Here is a 17,219-nt window from a genome sequence, read left to right on the forward strand (position 1 = left end):
TCCACTTGTTAACACTAGGGGGAGCAGCTACTGAAATTCGGCACAAAAACTTAGAGTATAACTAGCTCACATTACTGCCCTGCAGTAATTATGGGCGGAATCTGCTGACATGGGTGTGGTGTCACTCCTCTCCTCCCCTTCTGGGTGTTTTCTAAGGGAAAAGAGAGGATGACATCTAGGAACACAGTGAGCAGCCATTTTGATGGGGCCTGCAAAGTTACTGACTTTTCATGCAAAGTCTGGATCAGAACAGGTCACCAATCAGCAGAAATGTGTCCTGGATTTCTGTGGAGCAGACAAGCAGACGGTCCATCCATGTGTATAAAACACAGTGCTCTATGTACAATCCCTGGCACCGAACAGGGTGCCCCCCCCATAGACCAGCACACTGCTCTCCTGAAATACTCTGTGCTGCTGTCACCCTGCTCCTCCCCCATATATCTCCCTCTGTGCCTCCCATAGACCAGTACACTGCTCTCCTGAAATACTCTGTGCTGCTGTCACCCTGCTTCTCCCCATATATCTCCCTCTGTGCCCCCCATAGACCCGTACACTGCTCTCCTGAAATACTCTGTGCTGCTGTCACCCTGCTTCTCCCCATATATCTCCCTCTGTGCCCCCCATAGACCCGTACACTGCTCTCCTGAAATACTCTGTGCTGCTGTCACCCTGCTCCTTCCTCCATATATCAGGCCCCTGTTGCCTCGCTTTCACACATCGCCAGGACAGGATCTGAGGCGAGGAATGGGGTCTTCGGTCACTGAGGATGGCAGGCAGGAAGGATTCTGGGAGCAGGGTGACAGCAGCACAGAGTATTTCAGGAGAGCAGTGTGCTGGTCTATGGGGGGCACAGAGAGAGATATATGGTGGAGGGAGCAGGGTGACAGCAGCACAGAGTATTTCAGGAGAGCAGTGTGCTGGTTTATGGGGGGCACAGAGGGAGATATATGGGGGAGGAGCAGGGTGACAGCAGCACAGAGTATTTCAGGAGAGCAGTGTGCTGGTCTATGGGGGGCACACAGAGAGATATATGGTAGAAGGAGCAGAGTGACAGCAGCACAGAGTATTTCAGGAGAGCAGTGCGCTGGTTTATGGGGGGCACAGAGGGAGATATATGGGGGAGGAGCAGGGTGACAGCAGCACAGAGTATTTCAGGAGAGCAGTGTGCTGGTCTATGGGGGGCACAGAGAGAGATATATGGTGGAGGGAGCAGGGTGACAGCAGCACAGAGTATTTCAGGAGAGCAGTGTGCTGGTTTATGGGGGGCACAGAGGGAGATATATGGGGGAGGAGCAGGGTGACAGCAGCACAGAGTATTTCAGGAGAGCAGTGTGCTGGTCTATGGGGGGCACACAGAGAGATATATGGTAGAGGGAGCAGAGTGACAGCAGCACAGAGTATTTCAGGAGAGCAGTGCGCTGGTTTATGGGGGGCACAGAGGGAGATGTATGGGGGAGGAGCAGACTGACAGCAGCACAGAGTATTTCAGGAGAGCAGTGCGCTGGTCTATGGGGGGCACAGAGGGAGATATATGGGGGAGGAGCAGGGAGACAGCAGCACAGAAATACAGGAAACATTTCTGCTGATTGATGGCCTGTTCTGATCCAGACTTTGCATGCAAAGACCCCATTCCCCTCCTCAGATTCTGTCCAGGCGATGTGTGAAAGCGAGGCGACAGGCGCAGTCCAGGGTGACGCTGGGAAGCAGGCTGGGGGGGAATGGAGCCATACAGTAACGATAAAAATGAGACCCCTCTCTTCAGCTGCCTCCCCAGCCCTCCCCTGACTGCACCTATTACCCCTCACCCGTGTGCAGGTGCTCAGCCAGAACCACCCCAGAATGGGTCCCCTTTTAGCAGATCACAAATAATACCGCCATATACTTCACACACAATGCCGCCATATAGATCATACACAATACCACCATGTAGATCACACATAAAACCAGCAGGGTGACAGCAGCACAGAGTATTTCAGGAGAGCAGTATCACACGGCAGAGAATTAGATACACGGCTCAGCAGACAGTATCACACAGGAGAGGATTAGATACACAGCTCAGCAGACAGTATCACACAGGAGAGGATTAGATACACGGTTCAGCAGACAGTATCACACAGGAGAGGATTAGATACACGGTTCAGCAGTCAGTATCACACAGGAGAGGATTAGATACACGGTTCAGCAGGCAGTATCACACAGGACAGGATTAGATACACGGTTCAGCAGACAGTATCACACAGAAGAGGATTAGATACACGGATCAGCAGACAGTATCACACAGGAGAGGATTAGATACACGGTTCAGCAGACAGTATCACACAGGACAGGATTAGATACACGGCTCAGCAGGCAGTATCACACAGGACAGGATTAGACACACGGCTCAGCAGGCAGTATCACACAGGAGAGGATTAGATACACGGCTCAGCAGACAGTATCACACAGGAGAGGATTAGATACACGGCTCAGCAGTCAGTATCACACAGGAGAGGATTAGATACATGGCTCAGCAGTCAGTATCACACAGGAGAGGATTAGATACACGGCTCAGCAGGCAGTATCACACAGGATGGGATTAGATACACGGCTCAGCAGGCAGTATCACACAGGACAGGATTAGATACACGGCTCAGCAGACAGTATCACACAGGAGAGGAGTAGATACACGGCTCAGCAGTCAGTATCACACAGGAGAGGATTAGATACATGGCTCAGCAGTCAGTATCACACAGGAGAGGATTAGATACACGGCTCAGCAGACAGTATCACACAAGAGAGGATTAGATACACGGTTCAGCAGTCAGTATCACACAGGAGAGGATTAGATACACGGTTCAGCTGTCAGTATCACACAGGAGAGGATTAGATACACGGCTCAGCAGACAGTATCACACAGGAGAGGATTAGATACACGGTTCAGCTGTCAGTATCACACAGGAGAGGATTAGATACACGGTTCAGCAGGCAGTATCACACAGGACAGGATTAGACACACGGCTCAGCAGGCAGTATCACACAGGAGAGGATTAGATACACGGCTCAGCAGGCAGTATCACACAGGAGAGGATTAGATACACGGTTCAGCAGTCAGTATCACACAGGAGAGGATTAGATACACGGCTCAGCAGTCAGTATCACACAGGAGAGGATTAGATACACGGCTCAGCAGGCAGTATCACACAGGAGAGGATTAGATACACGGCTCGGCAGTCAGTATCACACAGGACAGGATTAGATACACGGCTCAGCAGACAGTATCACACAGGAGAGGATTAGATACACGGTTCAGCAGTCAGTATCACACAGGAGAGGATTAGATACACGGCTCAGGAGTCAGTATCACACAGGAGAGGATTAGATACACGGCTCAGCAGTCAGTATCACAGAGGAGAGGATTAGATACACGGCTCAGCAGTCAGTATCACACAGGAGAGGATTAGATACACGGTTCAGCAGTCAGTATCACACAGGAGAGGATTAGATACACGGTTCAGCAGTCAGTATCACACAGGAGAGGATTAGATACACGGCTCAGCAGTCAGTATCACACAAGAGAGGATTAGATACACGGTTCAGCAGTCAGTATCACACTGGAGAGGATTAGATACACGGCTCAGCAGACAGTATCACACAGGAGAGGATTAGATACACGGTTCAGCAGACAGTATCACACAGGACAGGATTAGATACACGGCTCAGCAGGCTGTATCACACAGGAGAGGATTAGATACAGGGCTCAGCAGTCAGTATCACACAAGAGAGGATTAGATACACGGTTCAGCAGTCAGTATCACACAGGAGAGGATTTGACACATGGCTCAGCAGGCAGTATCACACAGGAGAGGATTAGATACACGGCTCAGCAGTCAGTATCACAGAGGAGAGGATTAGATACACGGCTCAGCAGTCAGTATCACACAGGAGAGGATTAGATACACGGTTCAGCAGTCAGTATCACACAGGAGAGGATTAGATACACGGTTCAGCAGTCAGTATCACACAGGAGAGGATTAGATACACGGCTCAGCAGTCAGTATCACACAAGAGAGGATTAGATACACGGTTCAGCAGTCAGTATCACACTGGAGAGGATTAGATACACGGCTCAGCAGACAGTATCACACAGGAGAGGATTAGATACACGGTTCAGCAGACAGTATCACACAGGACAGGATTAGATACACGGCTCAGCAGGCTGTATCACACAGGAGAGGATTAGATACAGGGCTCAGCAGTCAGTATCACACAAGAGAGGATTAGATACACGGTTCAGCAGTCAGTATCACACAGGAGAGGATTTGACACATGGCTCAGCAGGCAGTATCACACAGGAGAGGATTAGATACACGGCTCAGCAGGCAGTATCACACAGGAGAGGATTAGATACACGGCTCAGCAGGCAGTATCACAGGAGACAGTATTACAGATATGCCCACACTGGTGAAACTTCCAGCCCCCCCCCAATTGTATACTAGACTATGGGCTGTATATGTCACTATCCTCCTCAGACAGCCATAAAGGCTGTGTGCACACGCTGCGGATTAGGTGCGGATTCATCCGCGCGGATTTTGTAAAATCCGCAGGTGAAACCGCAGGTCAAAAGACCTGCGGTTTTACCTGCGGATTGCTCTGCGGTTTTGCCCTGCGGTTTTTCATCTCCTCAATGGAGGAGATGGCAAACCGCAGGAGAATCCGCAGAAAGAATTGACATGTCAATTCTTTCTGCGGATTGAAAACCGCAGATAATCCGCGCGGAAAATTCCGCACCGTCTGCACTGCGGTTTTTGATTCCCATAGGGAATCATGGTACTGTACACCGCAGCAAAAACTGCTGCAGGTCCGCAGCGGCCAAAACCGCTACGGAACCGCGGCAAAATCCGCAGCGTGTGCACACAGCCTAAAGCTCTCATAAAAGCAAAGGTGTCAGATTACCGGAGATCACTGGGGCTGTGTGTGAGTGAAGAGGCGGAGACAGAGCAGGAGGACAGTGGAGCTGGAGCAGGAAGCACGGTGCAGAAAGTGGAGCTCAGCAGATAGCACTGGGCTACAGTAAAATGGCGCCCAGGCACTCCTACAGCAGTGAATGCTGCAGCCCACAGGGGTGTGCCCAGTTCACTGCTAATGAGGCTGCAATGTGGGGTCAGGAGCCGACCGCAGTCTCCTATTTCCAGGGACGGCCATATTTTCAGACTGTATGATTCCTCCACAGATCTGCAAATCAAGATGGCAGCACCCAGTGGCTACATGAAAACATTATTACAAACAAACCATAAATCCTAGTTAGTACAACACTTGCTGAAACAACATGTTTTGTTACTTACTCTTTTTTTGCAAATTATATAAAATTGCGGCACCTTCCCTTTAAGTCAATATCCAGCTCTTTACGAGTTTACAGATATGACAAGGGAAATACCAAGGCCAGGTATCCATATGGTGGTAATGCTGGTTTCCGAAAGGAGCCACTCCTTGGCTGGGTCCTTCCCTGGAGGTAGATATGGCTAGTCCCGTGTTTCAGACTCTTAAATGAGGCTCCACGGACTTTATTTGCATATTCGTATTTCCCAGGGAGTAATGCACCTAGGATTTCACTGATTGAGCGCCTTTGCCGGCTGCCGCAGTGTTTTCTTTGACTGGTCTCCCTGAGGTCAGTGATTGTTTCGTGATAATGGGTATATGGGCACTGGACTATGAGATGAAGGATGTTTGATGGGTATATGGGCACTCGACTATGGGATGGAGAATATGTATGATGGGTATATGGGCACGGGACTATGGGATGGAGGATATGTATGATGGGTATATGGGCACGGGACTATGGGATGGAGGATGTGTGATGGGTATATTGGCACGGGACTATGGGATGGAGGATAATTATAATTTGTTATAACTAACCACAGTTAGTTACTATGCCCGGGCAGCGCCGGGCTCTTCAGCTGGTATCGAGATATATACAATATATACTGCATATATAGTTAATTTTCTGCTTGATGAAGGTCTGAGGCTACCAGCAATCCCCAAACTCGAGATTAGAACGCAGTGCATGGACTGGCCATCGGCTCTACCTACTGGAGCATGACAGCTGCATGTGTTCCTATGAAGCTGTCGTGCTCGGGTCAGGAGACCCGCTGGCCAGTCCGTGCACTGCATTCCAATCTCACTCCGATTATTACAGTTGTATGACTCTGGCCTTACTGCAGAAAATAAAGTGAAGGATGCTTCATCTGTCAGCGCATCAATCAGCCCCAAGCAACATAATTGCATTAAGGTGATTATATACTGTGTCCCCAGGTGTTCAGTAAGCATCTGTAAAACTGATAGGCATTAATGCTTTAATTTACAATGTAGTTCATTTTTTTTTGTCCTTAGGCAGAACAAAAAAATTAAATTTAATAAGGTTTTTTTTTTTAATAAAAAGTCCCGATAGCCATAAAAAAAGTCATAGTAAAAAAAAAAAAAAAACATTTTTGGTACTGCTGTAATTATAACTAATTGAACAATATGGCTGCGTTCACACGTCATGGTTTTTTCACGTTGTCGCGGCGGTTTTAAACACGCGATTTTGCAGCGAAAACACGAAAAATAAGCATCCCATGCATTCCTATGGGATTCCGCAATGCTGTGCTAATGCTGCAGTTTTTTCCGCGGCGGAATCGCTTCACGGTAAACAACGCAGCATGCTCATTAATTTAGCAGAATCGCGGCGATCCCGCACCCATAGGAATGCATTGTTCTGCTTACTTTCCGCATGTGGCTGTGCCCACCATGCAAAAAGTAAGCAGAACATTTGCGGATGGTACCCACGGTCTGGAGGAGAGGAGACTGTCCTCCGGGCTTTGGGTACCATATCCCTGTAAAAAATAGAATTAAAATAAAAAATATTGTTATTCTCACCTTCCGACATCCCGCTCAGCCTTCCCGCCTCTCTCCACGCTCCCGGTCCCAGTAAGCCTTTGCGAGAATGACCGCGATGACGTCGTTGTATTGCAGGAGCGCGACGTCTTACGGTCATTCGCACAAAGGATTACTGGGACCTGAAGATGCCTGGAGCGTGGAGAGAGGCGGGATGGCTGCGCGGGACACCGGAAGGTGAGAATAACAATATTTTTTAATTTTTTAATTATTTTTTACATCCTATCTTTTACTACTGATGCTGCATAGGCAGCATCAGTAGTAAAAAGTTGGTCACACTCGTCAAACACTGTGTTTGACGAGTGTGACCAACCTGTCAATCAGTTCTCCAAGCGATGCTCCAGATCACTTGGAAAACGCTAGCATTCTGCAAGCTAATTACGCTTGCAAATCACTAGTTTTTCTGCGGGATAATCGCGGGAATTTAAAATGCGATTTTCCCGCGGAATGGAATTCTGGAATTCTCGCGGTATCTTCCGTGAGAGTTCTGCTACGTGTGAACGTAGCCTATGGGTACTTTAACTTTTAACTTTTATGGCACAGTATATGTCGGAAAATTCCTGCAAAAATGTAATGGCGAAATTGCTGTTTTTTTCCTGCATCCCAGCAAAAAGATTAAGAAATTGAATCAATAAATTTTATGTACCCCAAAATAGGACTGATATGTACACCTTAACCCACAGAAAATAAGCTCTCACACAGTTATGTATGTAGACAAAAAACAAAGAAAATGTAATGTATGAGAAAATTCTGCAAAACCAAACATTCCTTTTTTTTCCATAAAACATGTTGACTGCACAAAGGTACAAAAATGTAAAAAAAAGAAAATAACTTATTTGCTAAATTGTCATATTCAACTAATAAAATGAAAGTTAACTTGTAAAGATATGTGAATCGATTAGATGGAAATTGAATTGGTGTTGAATTCGAACAATTTGTTTCGTGTGAATTGTGTAAAATAGCAGCCGAAATTTAACACATTGCCGAAAACATTTATCAGTCAGAGAAGACCCACAAGACATCAGATAAGACCCAACGGGCTTTCCCACAATGCATTGCAGCTAACACATCACTCAGTATAGCACAGCTAATCAGGAGGGACTATTGCAGCCTGTATAAAAGCAGAGGAAGGGAATGCAGCGTCCATTTTGGGGTGGAATCTTGATAGGGAGAGGACATCACAGCTCACAGCTTAAGCCCCCTTCACACATTGCAAGATCGCTAGCGATATAGCTAAAGCGTCACCGATTTTGTGACGCAACAGCGATATCGTTAGCGATCTCACTACATGTAACACTTACCTCCGACCCGGCTCCCCACTGGATATCGCTGATCGCGCGAGATTGTCCTGGTCCATTTCTCGTCATCGGCTTCCTGCTGGCGCCGACAAGCGACTCCATGGAGGCGGGCGGAAGAAGTCACCCTCGCTGCGTGTGACAGGTAAGTAACGACCGCCGACCGCTGCTGCATCGCTGGTGAGATCTGCCTGTTTGGCAGCTCACTAGCGACCATTTAGCGATGCACCAGTGATCCTGACCGGATTGTATCATTGTTTGGATCGCTGGTGCATCGCTAAATGTAACGGGACTTTAAGATAGGATAAGAAAGCCATAAAACACTGAATAAACAGTACAGATAGTGTGTGAAAGCACAGCAGTTACCATCCCTTTACCCATAGCCATATATGTTGAGGTTACCTTGACATTACTAAGGCTGCATTTGCATTAATGAGCTAGAAAAGGATAGGAGACCACAGTGTCATACATGTCTTTTTCTGGCAATTTGAGTTTTTGCAGTACCTGAATCAAAATTTTTGGCAAAAAATTCAGCAATGCCGACAAATTTTAATTTTATTTTTTTTAAATAATCCTTACATTAAACCAAAAAAATGGACAAATTGCTGTGTTTTAAATTCCTTAGAACGCGTTAGTAAGTTACATCTATTGTCAAAAGAGGGCCATGGAAGAACACAACTTGTCTCACTAAAAACAAGCCTGCGAACAACAATTTCAATGGAAAAATGCAAAAAAAAAAAAAAAAAAAAGGTTATGGCTCTGGAAATGAAACAAAGATAACAAAGATATGTTTTCGGTCATTAAGGTCCAAAACACATGTCGTATTAGGGGGTTAAAGTTATCACATAAGGAAATCTATTGGCCGCTGTAACCGCAGAACATTGCCGCTTGACCTGACTTTTAGGATTTTTTTAATGGAAAACAGCATTATTAGTTTATATTATCTCGTAGACGTCTGTTTATTGTTTCGTTCTATGTCTACAAATCTCTAGTACACATACAAGTTTATCACTCCATAGTTTACGTTACTTTAGCCAAGGTCAAGAAAAAGAAACAAATGTGGTCAGATGATGACATAACCCAAGGTGGAGTTGTCCTTCAATGCACTGCTGAGCTTCATGCTCGGACCAAAGGTCGGACAAACTACCAAAGACGAATTATTAACAAAAACTTCCAGGCGTTTGAGTCATGATTTTAATATACTTTATTTAAAAAGTACACCATTTTAAATTATCTTGATGTGGCAAAGCTGAAAATGAGGGTCACCAGCGTCTGCTGTCCAGCTGTAATGAGGCGTGATAAATTAATGAGGCTTTCGCGGCTGAATGAATTGCGGACTAGAAGAATATTCTTGTTTGGATTATCGTTTTTTGCTTTTTTTTACTCCTCTCCGACAGTTTAAAGTCATGAAATGCTGATGTTTAGACTACATTTCGTCTCTTCTATATTGCACCAATCGTCTCAGTTCACAGTTTATCCAGGTGTGTAGCATGCCATGAGGTCAATGCAGTCAATGTCACCTGGAGATATAGACCATTAGAAGAGATAGCAGCATTGTTATGGGCTGGGAAGAGATGCCAAATGCTCCACCACATTCTCTGGCATTTTCCTAAAGGAAAAAAGGGAGACAGGTGAACAAAAAAATTGTATTTTTGGATTAATGGATAAAATGAGACTAATACCATATACTGTATATTTATAAAGGCAAAAAGGAGTGACATAACGTAGTAACATATACAAATACAAAGCTCACAAGCTTATCGTAAAATTATTGGCTGGTATGAAAAGAGTTAACTAAAGTTTTCTTATTTGGATAAAAATTGGTTGCATATCACTTAAGGGGGTTGTCTGGTCTTAGGCTACAAGTCTGCAGTCACTCTGAGAGACTTACAGACTTGTGAATCCTCACATTGCAAGCACAATGTTCACTGTCAGGATTCTCCTGTGCCAGAGTGGCGGTCATGTGACAACAAGTATGCAATTTGCAAACTTCCGGTCATATTCTGACTTGCCATGGTCAGCCTTGCTCAATACACTTGTGTTGAGCGAGGCTGCACCCTTCTAGTCGGCACGTGACCGCATGCATGCAAATAGCTCTCGACACTGGAGAATCCTCAAAGTGCGCAATGTGAGGATTCACATGTCGGCAGCCACATCGAGTGACTGCAGACGTGTAACGTAAGACTGGACAACCCTTTTAAAGACCCCGTCTGATGACTAGAATAAATATGCATTTACGCTAGGAAATTGCTCTACCTTCTTCTCAAACGGCATGGATTGGCCTTCTACAGTCAATCTACAGTCCAAGCCAGAGAGCAGAGTGAAGACAGATATTTACAATCCAGGTGCCGCTGACTCTTCATTCTTAGTTATCACAACAGTTGGTCCTCCATTGGTTATTTGTGGTCAAATCAAGTGATATTCAACCAATGTCTATCCTTAAACAATCTTTTAAACTACAGTAAGGCTTCTTTTACACTTCCTGATATTTTTCACGGCCGTAAATACGGCCCTCACAGCCATACGGCACATGGCACTCCGACAAATTTTTGCGGGCCATTTTTGCGGCCCCATAGAAATCTATTGCCCGCAAAAACACGGCAAGTGTAAAAGAACCCTAAGTAGACGAGTAGAATTGTGTGGAACTGACTATTTCGCTTGTATGAATGTTAAAAATAATAATTATAGGGGTTGAAAAAGGTAACGGCTTTCTATCAAAAATGCCACCGGCGCTGCCAATGGGTTGTGTTTGATATTCCAGCTCAGCATCACTCACTTGTGGTGCAGTTTTTGGAAGAAAATATCCAGATGTTTGTCATCCAGGAAAACCCCTTTTTTCACTTTGGTGTGGAGTTCATTTTCCATTCTGGAGACTATGCTGTGTTTTTTGCATTTTTTTTATTACTTAGAGGTTTGTATGGGCTAGAACATAAAGCTGGTAAACCCCACCTAAATTTGAGTAAAGAGGAACCCTATGTTTTCACATTTTGAAATTTGATGCTAATCTGTAGATCTATCAATGAAAGCTGTGAGATTTCACCTCATGCATTATTGTAAATGGAGCTAAGGCTATAATAATGAAAAGGACTATGGAGCTTGCATGCTGGTAGTAGTGGAAATGTTCTCAACTATCCTTCCTTTTTTCTTCTGATCAATCTAAAGAATCCCTTGAGTCCAGAAATTTACAAAGACCAAGGAACAGCTCTGCATTTCAGTCACTCCCTTATAACTTCCCAGTAGAGAAGAAAGGATGGCTTCGCGCAACTGGTCCATGGTCCAGGTTAGTGCTGTTTGGTCGGGGACAGCAGCTGTGTGAATTTCCTGAGCTTCTGGGTTCCCTTGTGTGGCATGTGATTTAACAGCCTCACATGACATCATTTGTGTGGCATGATGTTTCTCCAGTCCAGCTAATCATAAGCCAAGTCTGAGATCATGGAGGGTAGAGAAAGTCACGCAGCTCCTGTCCATAGCCAGAGAGCACTGACCTGGACTGTGGATGTACGAAGCGATACGCTCATCTCTACTTCCCGGTACATATATCCAAAAAGATGAAAGCAGCACACCATGGTAGAGTCAATTCATGTACAGTTTAATTGCCCATCTGGTGATGTTTCGGTCCCAAGGGATGTGGACCTTTTTCAAGCTTCCCAGTACAGAGACTGAGACAGAGTTACTCTTGTAACTTACTTCTGGATGGAATCCATGGCAGGATTCTGGCCGCCTTCGTATCTTCTGGGATTTTAAACGTTCACATTTGAGGGATTCATTGTGTACAGTGGAGTTAAGGAAAAAGATTTAGTAAATCCATTTATGCACTATGAATGAGAACAAGACAAGGTCAAGGTAGAGGATGTTGGCAAACTCATATGAAAGTCTCTATATCGGGTCCATGAAGGGGAAAAACTTTGAGTGAGAACTGTAATAATACTCCCCAAATATTTGTGCCTAATACTGTCCACATAATACCACCATTCAGAAATTTAGCAAACACAGAGTCCGCAAAATATCTAGCGCTTAACAGTTACCAATGAGTCCAAAATATACGCCACCCATCATCCTAAAATAAAAACTCAGGAACTGAAGGGAGGAATTTCCCAGTAGTCGACTTGAGGCAGGTATAAAAAGCTGCCACCCTATGAATTGGGAACTATTAAGGATATTTGTCTCCTTTGTTCTTGCTGGTTATTCCATCCCATTTTACAGAATTTTTCCATGTTCAAAAATTATGACATATCGCTAAGATTAGTGATGGGCAAACTTGTGGATATTCAAGTGTGTCGGGTTCAGTCGAGCATGAAAAAAAATTTCTGTTCAGGTACTAGTACGGTAAACAAACTTAAACCAGACCCAATTCAAATAAATTAACAAAGGCAGAAAATCCTTGCCCTTTTCCCACACTGCCATCTGTGTTATAGCAGGAGAAAAAATGTGTCTGGTCAGCTGTAATTTCAGAAATAAATGGGTAAAAGAGAGTGGGGGGTGCTTATATTAAATAAAGGAGTTTTTTCTATGTGTGTCTTTATTTAATATTCACTACAGGGTTAGTAATGGGGGTGTCTGAAAGACACTTATCCAATACTAACCCCAGGGCTTGATGTCAGCTGACATTACAAAGCTGACATCAACCCCATAAATATTACCCCACTTGCCACCTTACCAGGTCAAGTGTGAAGAGCCGGGCAAAGGTCCAGGATTGGAACATCTAATAGATGCGCCTTTTCAAGGGGTGTTATGGGCTGCTACTTTTATGGCTATCGTGGGTCAATATCCATGGCCCTTTCCCAGTCTGAGAATACCAGCCCCCAGCTGTCTGCTTTAGCATGGCTGGTTATCAAAAATGGGGGGACCCCATGTCATTTATTTAAATTATTTATTTAAATAATTAAAAAAAACACTTGGGCACCACTATATTTTTGATAGCCAGCCAAGATAAAGCTGACAGTTGAGGGATGCAGCCTGCAGCTGTCTGCTTTAGCTTGAATGGTTATCAAAATGCATTTTTTTAAATTATTTATTTAAATAAACTGTAGCTGCACTCTGTGAAACCCAGCTGCTGGGAACTGAGGTGACAACAGTAAGGTTATCTCAGTTCAGAGCGCCCGGTTATCACAAGGGACTGTCTGCTGTGAACTGAAATAACCTTACTGTAAGGTCACCTGAGCTCAGAGCAGCTGGTTCTCGTGCTGCACAGTGCCAGTGCCAAACTGATGAACAATCAAGTCTAGCACTCAGCACTCCAGCATTCATCAGTCTAGCACTTGAGCTACTGTGAGGCCTGGTGGCTGTGAACTCAAGTAAAGGTTACCAGAGTTCACAGCCACCTGGTCTACCAGAAGCTGTAAGGCCCAGAAACCTCTTGGGAAACTTTAAGGTTACTTGTGTTTCCAGCTGCTGGAAAACCTGGAGGCTGGGAGCTAAGGATACCTTTGGTGTGTATTTTACTGTCCACACAAGCACAAAATGATCCACACCGCTATTGAACCCGTGGCATGACAATCCTGCTGCAGGCATATGTACCTGGACCTTTGGGTGCCAACCCAGGAAACAACAGTACTATAAGTCCATACATGTAGAAAATTAGGTGGCACTCAACGGTCTGTAAAATCCAAAGTTTATTTAAAATATTAAAACCTCTTCGGCACGAAAGTGGAGAGAGGAGTGTGAGAACGATGATGGCTGTTTCGTGCAATTGCGCTTCTACAGGTCAACTTGACTAATAGAAGCGCAATTGTGAAAAACGACTGTCGTCGTTCTCATACTCCGCTATCCACTTCCATGTCGAAGATGTTTTAATATTTGAAATAAACTTTGGATTTTACAGACCGGTGAGTGCCACCTAATTTTCTATGTGTAGGTATATTTTACTGTATTTGTTAAAAAAAATAAAAAAAAATTTAAAAAAAATGTGTGGGGTCTCACATAATTTTCATAATCAGCTGAAGGAAAGCTGATGGCTGGGGACTTATGTTTAATATTCTGGGAAGGGGCCAATAGCCATAAAGGTTTGGTTCCAATGCTATTACTATCAGCTCACAGCTGTTTGCTTAGCCTTTACTGGCTATTCCAGAGGAGAACCCCCCTAAAAATGACGTGGGGTCCAGCCTATATTTACTATCCAGCAAAGGCTATGCAGACAGCTGTGGGCTGATATTAATAGAGTAGGAAGGGGCCCCCTCCCCGACAAAGAACATCATCCCGCCACCCCAAAACTGGCACATCCATAAGATGTGCCAATTCTGGCACTTAGCCTCGATCTTCCCTTTTGCCCTGGTGTGGTGGCAATTGGGGTAATAGTTGTATGGTTGATTTCAGCTGTTTCATGGCCAATGAAATCAAACCCATGGGTTAGTAATGGAGAGGCGTCTGAATAAATTGGTAAAAGAGGGTCAAGGAGTTTTTATTTCAAATAAAGGAGTCTCTGTGTTTATTTCAATTAAAGGACTTTACTCTGTCTTTGTCTTTATTACATTTGACTGTGGGTTTAGAAATAGGGGTGTCCGATAGACACCTCTCCATTACTAACCCTTGGGCTTGATGTCAGCTGATATTACAAAGCTAACATCAACCCCAATAGTATCACTCCATTTGCCACTGCACCAGGGCAATTGGGAAGAGCCAGGCACACAATTGGCGGCTATTCTGGGTCAGCTGCGAGCTGCTATATATAGGCTGGTGACAGCCAATATCCATGGACCATTGCCAGTCTGAGAATAGCAGCCCCCAGCTGTCCACTTTAGCTTTACTGGTTATGAGAAAAGGGTGGAATCCTATGCTTTTTTTTTAAATTATTTATTTAAAAGTCTGTGTTCAGTGTCTGTGCATGGACACTAGATGTTCGGTTCAGAACCCGAACTTTACTATTAAAGTTTGCCCATCCCTAGCTAAGATGTGTTCTAAATTTTTAATCAAAGTGTCCTAACCCGCTGATAATGAAAGTGAAGAGGACACATATGGCACATTAACACTTTTGACAAATGGCTAAAATTTTTCAGACTGATGTTCACCACACCCCTTTTGGTAATACTCACCTACAGATGGGTGTAAACAGTTGCAAATTATTGTGCAAATGTGGAAATGGAGGTTTTGTGGTGCTGCCATATGTTGTATATAAAGTTAAAAACTGAAAATTGAACATTTCCACGTCATATTTGAATGTCACAGACTAGGTTTAATTTTTTTTAGGAAATTGTTAATAGTCATTTTATAGATCATATATTTATAGAATGCTAATGCACTATTTTATGTACCAGATGATAATGCAGTATGCCTAAGAATACATGCAAACATTCTAAGATAGATAGATAGATGTTAGCAAAGGATATATCTTATTTCAATAGGTGCCATAGTGATTGGGGGCACATTGCTACAGCTGCAGACATTGTCCACCACGACCATGAAGAGATTGCTGCTAGGAATTTGTTGAATTACAAATGACCTGAAAAAAAACAAAACATAAAAATGTTTGGCTGAAACATGGCTTAAAAGAAGTTTCAAATGGAAATTATATTAATGGCTTTTCTCCACTCCTTTCCAGAAGTAATCGTCCCCGGCTCCTAAAGCCCCCTGACATTGATCATCACTGATGAGAGCTACGGATTTCCCTCATAGCAGAAATGTAAGCTAACATTGTGCTCAGTCGTAAAATTGACAAACTATGATATTTACAGCCATAATGTACCAAGTCATCCTTAATGGCTGCCCCACATTAGGTCTCTGCTATGGCTAATGGAAGAAGAGTACAGAGAAAATGGCAAATGAACAAGATAAAGAATCATGAAACATCCCCTACAAATTTCTTCCTGCAAATTGACATTCTGTTGCATTCAAGCTGTCATTTTTTGACAAAAATAAGATGTAAACCTGCACCCAGGTGATTGTGCAAGTGCCAGGATCCTCTTGAATAAGAGTCAGTGATAAGCGGTCATAGAGTAGCTCTTAGGAAGCAACCCGGGGCAGACAAAAATGTCAGGTCTCCACCGCAGCTCCAGCAGAAAACCTCCAATGGAGGATAGGAGCAATGAGAAAATGGAAACGGTCTTAGGAGCGCAGGAAAGAGACTCAGACAAGAGATGGGGTTAAACCACAACGCGTTTCGATGGAGGATCCGTCTTCATCAGTTCCACCTGATGAAGACGGATCCTCCGTCGAAACGCGTTTTGGTTTAAACCCATCTCTTGTCTGAATCTCTTTCCTGCGCTCCTAAGACCGTTTCCATTTTCTCATCACAGGATCCTCTTGAAGACATATGAGGGAAGGCAAAAAAGGGCAGCGGAAACTATTAGGCACTGCAAGGAGGAGACAAGCCAGGTCCAGGTAGGGTGAAACCTTTTATTCCACTATGAGTTTTGAGGATGGTCCATCCTCTTCATCAGGTGTATAAAGGCAAATATATATGCTAAGGCAGTGGTCCCCAACATTTCTGTCTTTGAGAGCCACATACAGCTCTGAGAGAGGATCGCAAGCCACATCCAGCTCTGAGAGAGGGTCGTGAGCAATGTTCAGCTTTGAGAGATGGTCACGAGCCACAACCAACTCCCACACTCCCTCACATTAGTGGCAACCAAAGCCCCTATTATGGGTATAACGAAAGCGAAAGCATTTCCACAGAAGCAGTATACCAAGATCCAAGGGTTCCCACAATTTCCCTTTTCAGTATTCTCCCATCAAGCACTCCTGCCACACTGTTGTGTCCAGCTTCAAGCACCTCCTCTGACCGGTAGTATTATCTTTTCTCCAGCACACCATCCTTAAATTATCTCTAAACCCCTAAGACCAGTATATGTGCATCGAGATCTGCTCTTCTGTGCAGGACTGCTCAAAAAATTCACCATTTTGAGATGCGCTCTTCATAGCTCTTTGCTAGACCTGGAGCTGATGCACCAAACTAGCAGACAGCCGCGAGCTACAATTCATGAGATTGTGAGCCACATGTGGCTCCCGAGCTACAGGTTGGGGATCTCTGCGCTAAGGTAAGGTGTTATATATATATATATTCCAGGTTTATAGTGTGTGGTC

The 17,219-nt window shown here is 44.5% G+C and overlaps 2 protein-coding genes across 3 annotated transcripts in view; one reads left to right on the forward strand and one right to left on the reverse strand.

Annotated features, from left to right (window-relative positions):
- Nucleotides 1-5,092: 5,092 nt before the first annotated feature.
- LRTM1 (leucine rich repeats and transmembrane domains 1) overlaps nt 5,093-17,219 on the forward strand; it is a 255,931-nt gene continuing 243,804 nt past the window's right edge. Inside the window, exons 1-3 of one of the 2 annotated variants that reach the window (XR_012231853.1) lie at nt 5,093-5,279; nt 15,739-15,819; nt 15,914-16,038. The gene's annotated coding sequence lies outside the window, so the exon portion shown is untranslated. Of the gene's footprint in view, nt 5,280-15,738; nt 15,820-15,913; nt 16,039-17,219 lie in introns of those variants that run through there. The other variant, XM_073574155.1, reaches the window with a different exon arrangement.
- CACNA2D3 (calcium voltage-gated channel auxiliary subunit alpha2delta 3) overlaps nt 9,391-17,219 on the reverse strand; it is a 1,008,555-nt gene continuing 1,000,726 nt past the window's right edge. Inside the window, exons 34-36 of the mRNA XM_073574154.1 lie at nt 15,526-15,639; nt 11,892-11,973; nt 9,391-9,813 (exon numbers count right to left, since the gene is read on the reverse strand). Coding sequence (XP_073430255.1) covers nt 9,721-9,813; nt 11,892-11,973; nt 15,526-15,639 — 289 coding nt within the window. The 3' untranslated portion in view covers nt 9,391-9,720. The remainder of the gene's footprint in view (nt 9,814-11,891; nt 11,974-15,525; nt 15,640-17,219) is intronic.

This window comes from Dendrobates tinctorius, unplaced genomic scaffold, assembly GCF_039654945.1.
Source record: "Dendrobates tinctorius isolate UK_male_01 unplaced genomic scaffold, ASM3965494v1 ptg000038l, whole genome shotgun sequence".
NCBI lineage: Eukaryota > Metazoa > Chordata > Amphibia > Anura > Dendrobatidae > Dendrobates > Dendrobates tinctorius.